The 13,625-nt window shown below is 58.4% G+C and overlaps 3 protein-coding genes across 6 annotated transcripts; 2 read left to right on the top strand and 1 right to left on the bottom strand.

Moving 5' to 3' along the window:
- Nucleotides 1-117: 117 nt before the first annotated feature.
- Nucleotides 118-3,591, bottom strand: LOC136023497 (myotubularin-related protein 9-like). The gene is given in 12 exon segments (XM_065697989.1): nt 118-230; nt 678-815; nt 850-859; nt 971-1,186; nt 1,272-1,422; nt 1,487-1,648; nt 1,764-1,887; nt 1,890-1,984; nt 2,068-2,237; nt 2,333-2,458; nt 2,719-2,827; nt 3,395-3,591. Coding segments are annotated over 12 exon segments (1,611 nt in total).
- A 217-nt stretch (nt 3,592-3,808) lies between these two features.
- FAM167B (family with sequence similarity 167 member B) lies at nt 3,809-4,728 on the top strand. Its single transcript, XM_065697990.1, has 2 exons — nt 3,809-3,916; nt 4,465-4,728. Exons 1-2 carry the CDS (start codon nt 3,809-3,811, stop codon nt 4,726-4,728), a joined length of 372 nt encoding a protein of 123 aa, XP_065554062.1.
- Nucleotides 4,729-6,464: 1,736 nt separating this feature from the next.
- Nucleotides 6,465-13,354, top strand: LCK (LCK proto-oncogene, Src family tyrosine kinase). 4 transcript variants are annotated; one of them, XM_065697674.1, is made up of 13 exons: nt 6,465-6,651; nt 9,278-9,384; nt 9,496-9,577; nt 9,671-9,761; nt 9,892-9,990; nt 10,100-10,203; nt 10,289-10,438; nt 10,795-10,947; nt 11,448-11,627; nt 11,814-11,890; nt 11,977-12,130; nt 12,592-12,723; nt 13,025-13,354. In XM_065697674.1, the coding sequence occupies exons 2-13, from the start codon at nt 9,283-9,285 to the stop codon at nt 13,225-13,227; spliced, it is 1,527 nt and encodes a 508-aa protein (XP_065553746.1). In that variant the 5' UTR covers nt 6,465-6,651; nt 9,278-9,282; the 3' UTR covers nt 13,228-13,354. The 4 variants fall into 4 exon arrangements, with proteins under 4 accessions (XP_065553746.1, XP_065553747.1, XP_065553744.1 ...); XM_065697675.1 differs by having other exon boundaries at nt 11,977-12,306; nt 13,025-13,111; XM_065697672.1 differs by having other exon boundaries at nt 9,496-9,761.
- Nucleotides 13,355-13,625: the final 271 nt, after the last annotated feature.

Below are 13,625 nucleotides of genomic sequence, written 5' to 3' on the forward strand. Positions count from 1 at the left end.
AGAGTGTTACGGGTTTGGCTCACCTTGGCCCAGCCACCTACAGGGACTGAATTGTTCCTGCTACTGTTCCTTTCATTCTCTGTCCAGGCAGTAGGGTCAGAGAGGGCCTGACTCAGTCTATTCCCTGTGCTCTCCTTCCCAGGGTGGGTTGTGACACTCTGCTAACAGCTGGATCTCCCTCCAGGCCTCGTCCAGGCGCTGGGATGGATGAATCCATCGGAAGAATAAACCTGGGAGGAAGGGGCTGTGGTTATTCCAGCTGTGAAGGCTCCGGGGAGACCTTGGAACAGCTCCCAGTGCCTAAAGGGGCTGCAGGAAACCTGGAGAGGGGCTTTGGACAAGGGCCTGTAGGGACAGGCCAAGGGGAATGGCTTGAACCTGCCCGAGGGGAGACTGAGATGAGCTCTTAGGCAGAAGCCCTTCCCTGGGAGGGTGCTGAGGCGCTGGCACAGGGTGCCCAGAGAAGCTGTGGCTGCCCCATCCCTGGCAGTGCTCAAGGCCAGGTTGGACAAAGGGGCTTGGAGCAAGCTGCTCCAGTGGAAGGGGTCCATGCCCGTGGCAGGGGTTGGAACTGGATGAGCTTTGAGGTCCCTTTCAACCCAAACCAAGCTGGGATTCTATGAAAAGCAGAGCAGCTTTCCCTCATGCAGCCCAGCTCAGAGCTGGACCCATCTCACCCTGCCAGAGGTGGATGCTCTGCAGCTCCACAGAGGGCCAGATGACCAGGGCATTGGGTGAGTAGAGAGGGTTCAGGTACTTCCTCTTCTCTCCAGGCCGGTTCAGCCAGGCCCAGAGAGAGTGTGTACTCTCCTTCACTTTACACAGGCACCTATGGGAGAGTCAGGATGCTCTTCAACCTCTGCAAGGGGTTGTGGGTCCTCGTGTAACCCCAGCTCTGGCTGTGACAGCTTTGCTTTGCCTTAAGGGTGACTGTGGCATTGCTCCCGAGGGATAATGCTGTCCTCCCTACTTGTCTCTCCTCGTTGTTGCACAGGAAGATGCCGTAGGCAGAGGCATTGTCAAACAGGGTGAGGAGGAGGCACTCCCTGAACTCCAGGGAGAAGGGGAACTGGTGGCTCAGCTGCCACACACAGTCAAGGAAGAGGAGGAAAAGTGGTGCCTCCTGCTTCAGCCAGGCATGGGAGGAGGCAGAGCGGGCACATCAGAGATGGAGGGGATGCCTGGCCTGTGGGACCCCAACAGGGAACAATGGGGTGAAAGAAAGTCTGAGGGTGCTGAGATCCTTATCCCCCGAGGACTGCCACTCTCACTTGGATCCACTCCTGCTCCAGCAGCCCCTGGAAGCCTGTGAGCATGTGGCAGGACGGATCCAAGATCACCTGGGCTAACGTCGTGACCAGCAGTGTTTTGTCTGTTCCTTCCACGCCGTGCACCAGCACACTGGCTTCTTTCTGCCAATGCCTAAAGTTTGTGCAACACTGAGAGCTTTGGGAGGGTGAAAGTGGGGACCACAGCCCCCCATTACCTGTCCATGCACTGTGCTGCCAGGCAGGCCATGCTCAGGGCTGCCTTGATGTGGCTCAGGCAGCGGCAGCTCTCCAGGAGACTCAGCCACTGGTCCACGCTGGTCAAGGTAGTGTTGCAGGCTTCCACCAGCTTAATAAAGCTTTCCTGCAGCAGGGGGCCTCTGCAAGGGGAAGAAAGTAGTGTTAGGGGCTTGGTAAGGCTTTTGCAGAGGGGCACTGGAGTCCAAATGTCATTGGCGTGTCACGACAGCATCAGGCCTCAGCATAGCCCCTCACCTCTCCAGGGGCTGGTGCAGCGGCCTCCACTGCGGGTAGGAGGATCTGGGCTCTCTGTCACCACCAGTCATCTGAGCTTGCTTTGCTGTCAGTGCTGACCTCATGTCAGTGATAAAACCCTGCTCCCGTTGTCCAGTACCCTCCCCAGAAGCAGCTCATCCTCGCAGCAGTGCTTTTGGTTGGGAACTGTCAGTGGCTGGCTGCTGCGGAGCATTGCCTGTGGGGTCGAACCAAGCTGGGGGCTTCCAGCCACCTTTGCTGGCAGTGGTGGGACAGGGGAAGAGGAGCTGGCCAGGGAGGTGGGCCATTCTTGGGGTGCTAATAGCTGAGGACAGGGAAGTGCCCTCCCTGCCAGAACCGGGCAGCCTTCCGCAGGGCATCATCACCCACTGCTGCCAGCACGATGACTGCTGGAGGGTACGTGGGGCAGGTGGTGAAGTCCCAGTTCACATTGCTCAGCTGCCACCAGCTCATCTAGGGGTGGAACATGGGATTGTGGGGTTGCCCAGCATGGGTTGGGGGAGTTGCTTCTCTCCCCAGCCCAGCTGGTTCTCTGCTTGCAGGCTCACCTGTGAGGTGATCTGCTGGAAGTACTGCTCGAAGGGGAAAAGGTGCCAGCCTTCCTCGAGCATCAGGCTCAGGGGTCTGTAGAAGAATGGGTACATCATCGTCATGGAGTCCACCGAGGAGAGCGCCTAGAGTGAGAGCAAAGGTAAAGCAGGTCATCGACAGGGGGTGAGGACATCCCTGCTATGTCCCCAGGGCTCTGCAAACCCCAAACCTGGTCCCCTCTCCTGGCCACATCTGTGGCACCACCAACCCCATGGGCACCCATGCCAGGGCTGTGTGGGACTAAGTGTTTACCCACATTAATGGCAGACTGAAATCAAAGGCTGCAGGTGGCCGCTTTCTCCTGCCAAGCCTTTGCACCCTGGCACAGTGAGGAGGAGCTCACCTCGATGGAGCTGGTGATATTGAGACACTCCTCCAGGCCTGGGATCTCCAGCTGAAACACCTTCAGGTCTTTGCACCGGAGCATGATGGTGCTGGAGGAGCCAGTGGACCTGGGGGAGGCAGGAGGTAAGTGCTGGCTATAGGTCCATGCACACACAGACACAAAAAATGGCTGAGCTGCCCTTTTCCAAGGGATGGAGCAGGAGGGCTGTGTGGGTGCCAGTCGGCTGGCTCTCATCCAGCACTGGTGGCTCTCCGGTCTGAAGCTGGGATTTCCACCATCTCCCTGCCCTGGCCGGGGCCTGGTGGGTGCCACGGTGGTTAACACAAAGCCGAGCACTACATTAGCAGAGCCAAGAGGGTATTAAAAACCAAAACCTTGCATACCTTGCATACCTATGCAAACCTTGTCTCTTGCATAGCTGTAAGTCTGAGGGAGCTGGTACCAGCCTCAATTCTGCATTCTGAGGCAAGGAGGAGAAGGTCAATGCCCAGTGAGTGCCACAAGCATCTTCCAGCATGGGCCGTGGGGAAGAGGAGGGATAAGGCTTGGTGGGCAGTGCAATGGCTAGCCTTGGGCACTGGGAGAGCAGTAGGGAATGTCCTCCAGCTAAGGCAGGGGTGACACTGTGACACTGCTAAGAGAGACCATGGTGCCAGCGATGGAGGAGACCCACCTCTGCTCCACGGCATCCACATTGCGGATGAGCAGCCAGAGCTCCCCAGCGCTGGGCTGGCCATACCCCCTGGGACAGGAGGAGAGGAGGTGGTGGTGGCTGGTGATGCATAGGGTGCCCTTCACCACCGGCAGCCCCGCACATGACAGCAACGCATCCTCCCCCGTCACCGTCTTGATCAGCCCTGAGAACTCCATGGGACGTGCCACCAGCTGCTGCCACGGGGCTGGAGGGGGAAAGTGGAAATTCTGCAGCAGCACAGCCCCGGGCTGGAAAAGCTCTGCTCCCCCTGTGTCACATGGGGCCCTCTAACTTCACCCCCCTCTTCATGTTTACGTTGTCACCTACAGCATATGGAACTTCCTCACTGCAGAGAGGGTGACATTTGCTCCCCCAGCAATGCTGTCACTGCAGATGGGGAAACTGAGTGACAGGGCAGAGAAGTGCCCCGAAGACCAGCATGATGGCATCTGTGGGTTTGCCGCCATGGAGGCAGTTCTGGAATGGCTCAGGGTGGAGCTGGTGAGTTGCTGCTGGGGGGACTGGGGTGGCAAAGGGACTGACCCCAAGGCAGGGATGGGGCCAGGGGCACAGAGTGCCTGCAGCCCAACCTCATGCAGCAGCAACGGGATGTGCTGTGGCCAAGGCACTTACAGTTGCAACACAATGCTTTGCTCCTTTGCCCAGCGCCGCTGGTGTACGTGGGTTTTTGCAGCGCACGCATAGCTCTGCTCATGTCCCCAGCACAACTCCAGGGGTCATGGCTCTGTCCTGGCCTGCACTGGTCACACCCCTCCTGCCTGCTCTGCCGGTGCAGTGGACTTCACTGGTGTGGTGGCACAGCAGTGGTGGTTTCCATTGGGTGGCAACAGCCATGTGTGTACAAGGATGAGCTGACCACGAGCTGTGATTGCAGCACAGACCCTGTGCTGACCCCAGGGTTCAGTGCTAACCCCAGGGCCACTTCTGCATGTGGTCCCCAATGGGCTTGTGCCCTGGCCAAGCACCAGCCCTGCTGCCTGAGCGGATAGTGGTCCCACTCCAGCCCTGATGCCCATCTGCCCGTGCAGCAGGAGATGCAGGCAATGGACCAGCACCTGGCACAGCAGTTGACGTGCCTGCGGGCACAGGTGCACCAGCTGAAGGTGGAGCAGGCCTGCCACCAGCACAAGGAGATGCCAGACAATGCTACCTTTGGCCTTGAGGCCTGTGAAGAAGACTCGGATCTGCTCTGCAACATCCCACCCAAGGCCGCCTTCCTGCTCTCCATGCCACTGAAGCACATCGGGGTCACCTGCATGAACATCAGCTCCCAGCGGTTCTTCCTCTGCTGAAAGTGGCAGCACCCCATAGAGTGCTCAGCAGTGAGCCTGGATGGGAGCCTCAGAGGAACCCATGGGTGCATCCAGACTTGGCAGGGATCAAGAACCCTCCTAAAACCCCTTGGGGACTGTGGAGCTGCAGGCAGTGCTGAGCCCTGGTTCTGTCAGCCCTGCCCTGTGGACAATACCATGCCACAGTGGCATGGGAATGCCACTATCCCCATTGGGCACAGGGTATTTTGAGACACCCACTGCCTTGTCCTTAAGGGTGGTGGGGTCAACTGCAGTGGAAAATGTAGGGAGCAGCCCTTTCAGGAGGAATAGAAAGTGAGAGCTGATGTTTTTCCCTTTGTTGCACCCAGGCACCTGCCTCAACCTCCAGACATGGGGGACCTGTGGGCAGCAGGGAGGGAACGTGCTCCCATCACTCCTTCCCCAGCCCTGGCTCAGAGGGTTGCAGCTTCTCACCAGTTCCTGTCAGAGAGGCACAGTCTCTGCTGTGCAGACCTCATGACCAACCTGTCCCCAGGTATCCCTGGCCACGGTGGTGCTTGGGCTGCACCGCTGCAGGAAATGCTTGTCCCCAACCCAGCAGTGAATGGAGGGGTTGGTTCTGGGGCTTGAAGCCAGAAAGTGCTGGGGCTGTGCTCAGGGTTCAGCCCCCATGCTCCCATCCTGCTCCATCTCCACCCCCTGCAGCCCTGCACTGGGAGCAGGGTAGCAGCACCCAGGGCTGACAACACTGCCCTCACCAGAGGGGTTTGGTTTTGGCTTTTTCCCTTCCTTCATTAACAGCAAACCCCTCACAAAAGAAATTACTTCTTGGGGAATGTGGCTTCCACAGAGCACTTCTCACAGGCAGTGCCAGGGAAGGTGTGGGGTGACCTGGGGATAATCGGGGGGGGGCTACTTGTCCTTCCCAGCGTAGCAGCAGGACACAGGAAGAACCCAACATGCACCCCAACAGGCTGTGGCGCACTCCAGGGCCATGCAGTGCTCCCCATGCCCCCTTGCTTGGGGCACTGTTGGGGTTGGTGAGCAGGATGGGAAGGTGATGGTTGCTGTCTCTGGGAAACATCCCTGCGCAAGCGGATGCTGCATCTGGAGGTGCCACCACCATACGTCTGTCCTAGCTGAGCTTCCTGCCTCTGCCTCTGCAGAGCTGGCAGCAGGGACCTGCGGCTTTGTGCTTCATCTCAAAGGCCAAGACAATAGTGTGATGGTTGCTCCGCCTTAAGCTGTCTCCAAAAACACGGGCTGGCAGCCCGTTTGAAGCACAATGTGGCCCCTTGGCTTCAACCCCTGACACCACAGCTCTTGGGGCACCTGGTTTGGGGTAATCCCATTGTGGTGGCCGAAGTGGGGACTGCAGGTTGCAGGATGAGTCCCACAGCCCATGTTAGGGTCTGATGGGTCACAGTGGATGCAAGGTGCCAGTGTGCCCATGCTGAGCACAAGAGAGGGGACAGTGGAAGGGAGCAGGGGTGCTCGGGTAGCCAGGACTGCCCTAGCAGGGGGGGATAATCCCCTGCCCATCGCTGGTCCTTCGCAGGGCATCTCCCAGCAGCAGGACCCTGCTTCCCAATGACTGAGGGGCTCAGCATCCCTTTGCCCACCTGTTTCCTGAGGATTATTGGTCAGAGACACCCAGAGCAGCAGCCCTGCATGCTGGGGATGGCAGGAAGCCACCAGGGTTTGTCGCTAACTCTTGCGGTTGTGCTTGAAGCTGTGAACCAGCTTCTCTAGAGTTTGCTCATGAGGCAGGAAGCCAGGGCAGGCACCGAGCAGGAGTGAGCAGGGGGCTCGTCTCTGCTCCCCACAGGGTCACCTCGCTCCCGCTGGGCATGGAGAGGACGTGAGCGGGGACAGAGTCTTTGTCTTGCTGCTGGGCCATGGGAGTCTGAGACCAGCTGGTCCTTGCCTCGCTGCCAACAGGTAACAGGGACCTGGGGTGAGAGGGTTGACATTGTCTGGATGAGAGCTGGGGAGCACCTGGGTGCATGTGGAGGGTGGGAGGTCCCCTGGCACTCTCTGAAGTTACCCCTAGGAGGGATGGAAATGGGGGTTTGGGCTCATCGCTGCAGGAGGAGTGAGAGCATTGGTGTCCAAGCGAGCGATGGGGGAGACAGGCTGTGCTCCCCACTCTTACGTGGCCTCCCACCAGGAGTGAAAGGCACTGTCCCAATGCTCTCTGCCTGCCTGGAAGTCCTGCCCACAGTGGGAGCTCCATCCCCATCACAGGGCTCCCCTAAAGGCCTCATTTTAAGGGCAAAGATGGAGCTGTGTCCCCAAGGCCAAGCTGTCACCTCGCTGGCTCTGGGTGAGAGGAGTGTGGGGACTGGCAGCAATTTAGTGCTGGTCCGTCGGGGTCTGCTTCCCAGTCTGGGGGTTCAGACACTGAGATACGCCTGGGTTTGATGTTCTCTCAGTTTGAACACCTCCCTGCTGCAACAGCAGCTCTGGGGCTATGGTTCGTCCAGCTGGGTCACAGCCGGCTTTGGGACATCCGGGCCACCACAGTGAGCCTTGAAGAGTGTCAGGGACAAGGTCAGCCCATCCTTCAGCCCTCTTCACATCTGCCCATACTTGTGAACAGGCCAGCCAGACCTGGCTGGAGAGGTTTATGCAGAAGGGCTGGCACAGAGCAGCTCCTCCAGCATGAACCAGGGGTCTAGACATGCTCCGGAGAGAGGCACATACACAGCCATGCAAGGACAGCCGTGCACGGGTGTGCACACACGCAGACATGGCGAGGCATGGGACTGGGGGACCTACACATCCCTTGCAGAGAAATTCAGTTGCACCAGATGCAGGCAGCAAACACTGAGTTCAAACACAGTGTCTCACCAGCAAGGCCCTCTACCGTGCAGGTGACATGGCTGCTGGGTGGAAATTCTTCTGTGGCTTGAGTATGTTTAGACAAAAAGGCACCATAGCAGCACCTCCCTCCTCACCCTGGCTGGTGCAGGGAGGGAAAAATACCTCCTGGCACCCCTTGCCTTCAGTGAAGGCATTTGAAGGGCTGTGGGTAGGTCCGGGAGAGTGGAGGCTTCTCCTCCTGCCTGCATTAGGGAGCAGTGATGTGCCCAAACCCCTTTTCTTGGGTGCCAAAGTGTGTTCCCAAGTAGCCGTAACCAGAAGCTGAAGGCATCAGGGTGGTTTTTAGCCTTTGAGTCCCCGAAGCGGTGTTGCATGGCATGGGCAAGGAGCTCACTCATCTGCCCTCTCCTCTCCCAGATCACCCATCACCGGTGGCCAGCCGTGGCTGGTGGCACCCTGTGCATCCTGCACCATTTTTGGGGACCCCTATGAGGCTCCTTCCTGTGTCCCCAGCCATCCATGGAGGCACACACTCAAACGAAGCCCCCCACTACCTTGGAAAGAGGTGGATTTAAGCATGTGCTTGTGGAAACAGCTGTGCAATGGCTCCTTTGGGTAGGAAACCAAGGAGAAAACATTGCCAGTATCTCCTGGGGACCCAGCTTGCTGCAGGGCATGGCACAGACGGGACCCTCACACCTGCTCCACCTGCTGCCAGACAAGAGTTCCAAAGCAGCTGCTGTTTTCAGGTGCTGGTTTTGGGGCACGGTGTGGGGGTCCCAACCTGCCTTTGGCACCCAGCACCTGTGGAAACCATGCTGGGGTCCCCCCAAGAGCCCCCACAGCTGCTGGGCAGAGCCTGGAAAGGAGGGTTTGGGGGCTGGGTCTTGGTGGAAATAAATCACGGTGGTGTAGGCAAAAGGGATTCTGCAGGAGAGCTTTTTCCAGGGCTTTGGCTGCTGTTTGCACATCAGGCACTGCCAGGGATCTCGGCCCTGTGCCATGACTGGCTTTCACGGCAAGGCAAGAGCTGATGGCTGGTTTGCAGAGTCCACGCCGTGCTTATGGCATCACTGCCAGGCTGCCCCAGTGCTCACACCGTGGTGTCAGGTACACCAGCTTGGCACCACCGTGGCTTGAGGTTGGGGAGACCTTGATGCTTCAGGGTGAGCTGCCAAGGATGAGGGGCCCTTGAGCAGGTATGAGGACTTAAAGGACATCCCTGACGAAGGAGAAACAGGAGCACAGTGATGGGGTGAATGCATGAGGGGAACCTGCAGGGTGGGGAAGGAAATCAGAGGTGATGCAGCATTGGTGGGGGAGCACTCGCACCTACCTCTACACCAGGAGCTGCTGGTGGTGCCAGGTAGGTGTCTGGTAAAACAGGCCATTGTATTAATTGGTAATAGGATACTCATGATTAGATTGTTAGCTGATGGAGAACACAGGGTCCAGCCCAAGGGCTGCAGCGTGCGAAGGAGCTGGCTGGCTTGTGGCAGTGGGAAATGGGAGCCTCAGACTGGGGACTAATTGCCTTCAGTGTTGTTAATTAACAAAGCCAGAACAAAATGATTAGGAGGAAATATGGGGAGTCAGAGGATGCCTCCAGTTCAGCTGAGGACCTGCAGAGTGTGCGGGATGAGCCATGTGATGTGGGAAGATGGACAGATGCAAGGATGGGGATGTGCTGGAGTGGAAGGGGGACCTGAAGGCTTCCTTCACCACCTATCACCCCCTGCAGCCACCATGGGCTGCTGCTGCAGCTCAGATTATGACGAGGACTGGATTGAGAACATTGACATTTGTGAGCACTGCAACTACCCCATCGAGCCCGACAGCAAGCCCCAGGTAGGAGGGAGCGAGGAGACCCCCCGCCCCCCACACTGGTGGCCAGACACCTCCAGAGCTGGCCAAACCCCAGGAAGGTGAGAGCTCACGGGGCTCCTCATCCCTTGGCAGAGGCTGATCTGCAACAGCTCCGAGGTGCAAGACCCACTGGTGTCCTACGAGGCCACATCTCCACCGTGCTCCCCATTGCAAGGTACGGTCCCCACTGCAAGGTATGGTCCATGGCAGGGGCAGCCACGGTTAACAGCTGGCCACTGTCACCCTGTCCCTCTGCCCCTCCTCCCAGATAAGCTGGTGGTGGCCCTGTACAACTATGAGCCCAAGCACAACGGGGACCTGGGGCTGCAGAAGGGCGAGAAGCTCCGCATCCTGGAAGAGTGAGTGACTGCCAGAAGTGTCCCAGCATCCACACAGGCATCACCCTGCTGCACCCCATCCCAGTGCTGCCAGGGGCGTCCATGCAGATCCCAGCAGCCAGGATGGCCTTACCTCACTGTGTCCTTGCAGGAGTGGGGAATGGTGGAAGGCTCAGTCGCTCACCACCGGCCAGGAGGGTTTGATCCCCTACAACTTTGTGGCCCTGCTGAACAGCCTGGAGCCCGAGCCGTGAGTAGGGGTTGAATAGGAGCTGTGTTCTGGCAGAGTGGGAAGGAGCCAGGGTGGGTAAAGGTGGCCTGAGCTTTCCCAGCCCTAACTCTGCCCTGCGTGTCCTCAGGTGGTTCTTCAAAAACATCAGCCGCAAGGATGCAGAGCGGCATCTGCTGGCCTCGGGCAACACACACGGCTCCTTCCTCATCCGAGAGAGCGAGACCTCCAAAGGTACCATCCTGCTGGCATCTCCTGCCACAGGGAAGCACAGGAGGAGTGTCAGGGTCCCAGACCCACATGGTCCCTGTCTTCCCAGGCTCCTACTCACTGTCGGTGAGGGACTTCGACCAGAACCAGGGCGAGACGGTGAAGCACTACAAGATCCGCAACATGGACAAGGGGGGGTACTACATCTCCCCCCGCATCACCTTCAGCAGCCTGCATGAGCTGGTGGAGTATTACACACGTAGGTACTACCTGGAGCTGGTTTTGCCTGCAGGCAGGGAATGGAATGGGTTGGGATGGGATGGGGTAGGATAGGGTAGGGTAGGATGGTACAGGATGGAATGGAATGGGATGGGACCATTTGGGATAGGGTAGGATGGGATGGGAACAGGATGCAATGGATTGGGATGGGACAGGACCAATTGGGATGAGACAGGATGGGATGGAACGGACTGGAATGGGATGGGACAGAATAGGACAGGACAGGATGGGATGAGCAGGACATGCTGCTACCCGTGCCCCAGCAGTCAGTAGCTTGTGTTGGGTGCCCTGTGCCCTCGGCCTGCTCTGACACAGGCCCTGTGCCCTGCGCTGCAGGCTGCTCGGACGGGCTGTGCACCCGCCTGGGCAAGCCCTGCCAGACCCAGCGCCCGCAGAAGCCCTGGTGGCAGGATGAGTGGGAGGTTCCACGGGAGTCGCTGAAGCTGGTGGAAAAGCTGGGAGCAGGGCAGTTCGGAGAAGTCTGGATGGGTGAGTTGGTGACACTGGAGTGATTCCCTGCCTTGCTCCCACGGGTGTTGGGTGGGATGGGATAGGATGGGATGGGATGGTTTGGAACAGGACTGGTTTCAGCATTGCTGCCCAGCTCCCCCAGCCTCCCTGTTCAAAGCGCAGCAACCAACAGCTTCCTTTGCTCCTGGAGCTTGAAAGCCACATGTAAAAGTATCTGCCTGGTGGGTTAAAATGCAGTTACAGATTATTGCCCAGGAGGTGGCAAGCATGGAGCTGTGATCATCACCAAAAGTCTTCTGGTCCTGCTGCCAACAGCCCTCCAGGGCACTAGGGTCCATTGCCCATCTTCAATCAACCTTTGCCTCCTCCAGCATTTCTTGCTTGGGCAGTTTTGGGTTGGGATGCTGTAGATCATCAGAGTAGCCTTCACACTTGTCTCCTTCCCTGCCATGCATCTCCCAGCAGTGCCTGGTGACAGGTCCCTCTCTCCCATCACCTTCTGCCCCATTTCTCTGCAGGCTTCTACAATGGCCACACTAAGGTGGCCATCAAAAACCTGAAGCAGGGCAGCATGTCACCCAGTGCCTTCCTGGCAGAGGCCAACCTCATGAAGAACCTGCAGCACCCACGACTGGTGCGGCTGTACGCCGTGGTGACAAAGGAGCCCATCTACATCATCACAGAGTACATGGAGAAGGGTGAGAGCACTCAGATGCCGTGAGGAGCCGTGTTCTTTCGGCTTCTGGCTGTTCTCATCCAGCAGTTGGTGCTGGCTTATGGATCTCAAGCTGCTTTTGGCGTCCTTCACTCCCCACTCTGCCCTTGCATCATGGCTCTCCCACCAGCTGGGAGCTTGCTGCTGAGACCCACCACCTTCCTTGCAGGCAGCCTTGTGGACTTCCTCAAGACCTCAGAAGGCATCAAGCTCAGAATCAATAAACTGCTGGACATGGCAGCACAGGTGAGGGGGGATGGAGCCGTGGGGCTGGTGGTGGGGAGGGTTCTGTCATGCTGGTAGTGATTAACTGCAATCACTCCACACTGCAGATCGCTGAGGGCATGGCCTTCATAGAGGCCAAGAACTACATCCATCGCGACCTGCGGGCTGCCAACATCCTTGTGTCAGACACCCTGTGCTGCAAAATTGCTGACTTTGGGCTGGCCCGGCTCATCGAGGACAACGAGTACACAGCTCGCGAGGGTCTGTCCACACAGCTCAGGGCTACAGGAGAGAGAACCGCCCCCCCCCCCCCCACACACCTCTTTTCAGGGTCCCTGAGGTGCCTCGGGAGCAACAGGACTGCCTGTGACCACAGGAGAGGGGAGCAGGAGGGTGCGGAGACCCTTCCCCCTCCATCTCTCTCCCCCCAGCTGAAGGTGGGCTGCAGGGTCCCTGCATGCCCACCTAACCCTGCTTTTGGTGGGGTGACAGCCCTGCCTGGTGGCTACTGCAGGAACAGGGCTGCTGGCCCACCTCAGGGCTCTGTAGTTGGCCAAGCAGCAGGGATCCATGGGAGCTGGCTGCCACCAAACCCAGCTTGTCCCTAGGCATACAGTGGGGACAGAGGCAGCCTCAGGGTTGTCACATCCAGTTACACAGAGAGGGACGTTCCCAGCTCAGCTGTGCTGTTTTATTTCTCCTTGCCTCCTGCTGTTTTTCAGGGGCTAAATTCCCCATCAAGTGGACGGCGCCAGAGGCTATTAATTATGGGACGTTCACAATCAAGTCAGATGTCTGGTCCTTTGGCATCCTGCTCACAGAGATCGTCACCTATGGCCGGATCCCATATCCAGGTCAGGATTTCCCAGCAGCTGTGCAGCAGAAGGGCTCACACACATGCACTCAACGCAAGCGCACACCCAGGAGTGTGTTCATGCACTCCTGCACGCACACACGCTCCCAGCCGCCCCATCTGGCTCCTTTCCCTGCCAGCCCGCAATGGTTTCAACCACTTCCTGATGCACGTGGCCAGCCACAGCGCGTTTCGGTGGCAGCAGAGAGAGAAGGAAGCTTCCCCATGGGATTTGCAAGCCTTTGGTGCTACCTGCAACATGGGGGTGACCCAAACTCAGTGTTGTGTGCCTTTCCTTGCAGGGATGACCAACCCTGAGGTGATACAGAACCTGGAGCGTGGTTACCGCATGCCGCAGCCAGACAACTGCCCACAAGAATTGTACGAACTGATGATGCAGTGCTGGAAGGAGAAGCCCGAGGAGCGTCCCACCTTTGAGTACATGAAGAGCGTGCTGGAGGACTTCTTCACTGCCACTGAGGGCCAGTACCAGCAGCAGCCATAAGGACAATGGGTTGGGGTGCCCAGAGCTGCTCCCCATGCACCAGGTCCCCACAGACTCTATACACATCACCTGGGGTGTTGGCCAGCGCTGCCTGGACCTCAACAGTAAAGATCTGAAGCGCTTCCAAGTCTTTGGAGCAGATTTCACTCCTTCAGAAGGTGATGGATGGGCAAAGCCGACACACGACTCCGAAGAGCAGAGGGTTGGGGGGGGCTGACGGTGTCATGTGGGGCCCTTTGGGGTCCCCCCTGCACTGCCCCTTTGCACTTGCTGGGTGCAAACCCGGCCTCCAGCCCACAGGGGCTGCCCAAGGCCCATGCCAGACCCTCGCCCATGGGCCTCACCAGCTCCTTCACCCCCAGTGGTGGCAGGAACCCCCCGCAAGTGATGTCTGCTGA

Source organism: Lathamus discolor, chromosome 18, assembly GCF_037157495.1.
Source record: "Lathamus discolor isolate bLatDis1 chromosome 18, bLatDis1.hap1, whole genome shotgun sequence".
Taxonomy (NCBI): domain Eukaryota; kingdom Metazoa; phylum Chordata; class Aves; order Psittaciformes; family Psittacidae; genus Lathamus; species Lathamus discolor.

What these genes read in the sequence shown, in the direction of transcription:
- LCK (XM_065697672.1), top strand. Translation starts at nt 9,283, where the DNA reads ATGGGCTGCTGCTGCAGCTCAGATTATGACGAGGACTGGATTGAGAAC. An exon ending in AGAGAGCGAGACCTCCAAAG is followed by an intron (nt 10,204 to 10,288) that starts GTACCATCCTGC and finishes CTGTCTTCCCAG; the next exon opens with GCTCCTACTCACTGTCGGTG. An exon ending in TGCTGGACATGGCAGCACAG is followed by an intron (nt 11,891 to 11,976) that starts GTGAGGGGGGAT and finishes TCCACACTGCAG; the next exon opens with ATCGCTGAGGGCATGGCCTT.
- FAM167B (XM_065697990.1), top strand. Translation starts at nt 3,809, where the DNA reads ATGGGGAAACTGAGTGACAGGGCAGAGAAGTGCCCCGAAGACCAGCAT. An exon ending in AATGGCTCAGGGTGGAGCTG is followed by an intron (nt 3,917 to 4,464) that starts GTGAGTTGCTGC and finishes CTGCCCGTGCAG; the next exon opens with CAGGAGATGCAGGCAATGGA.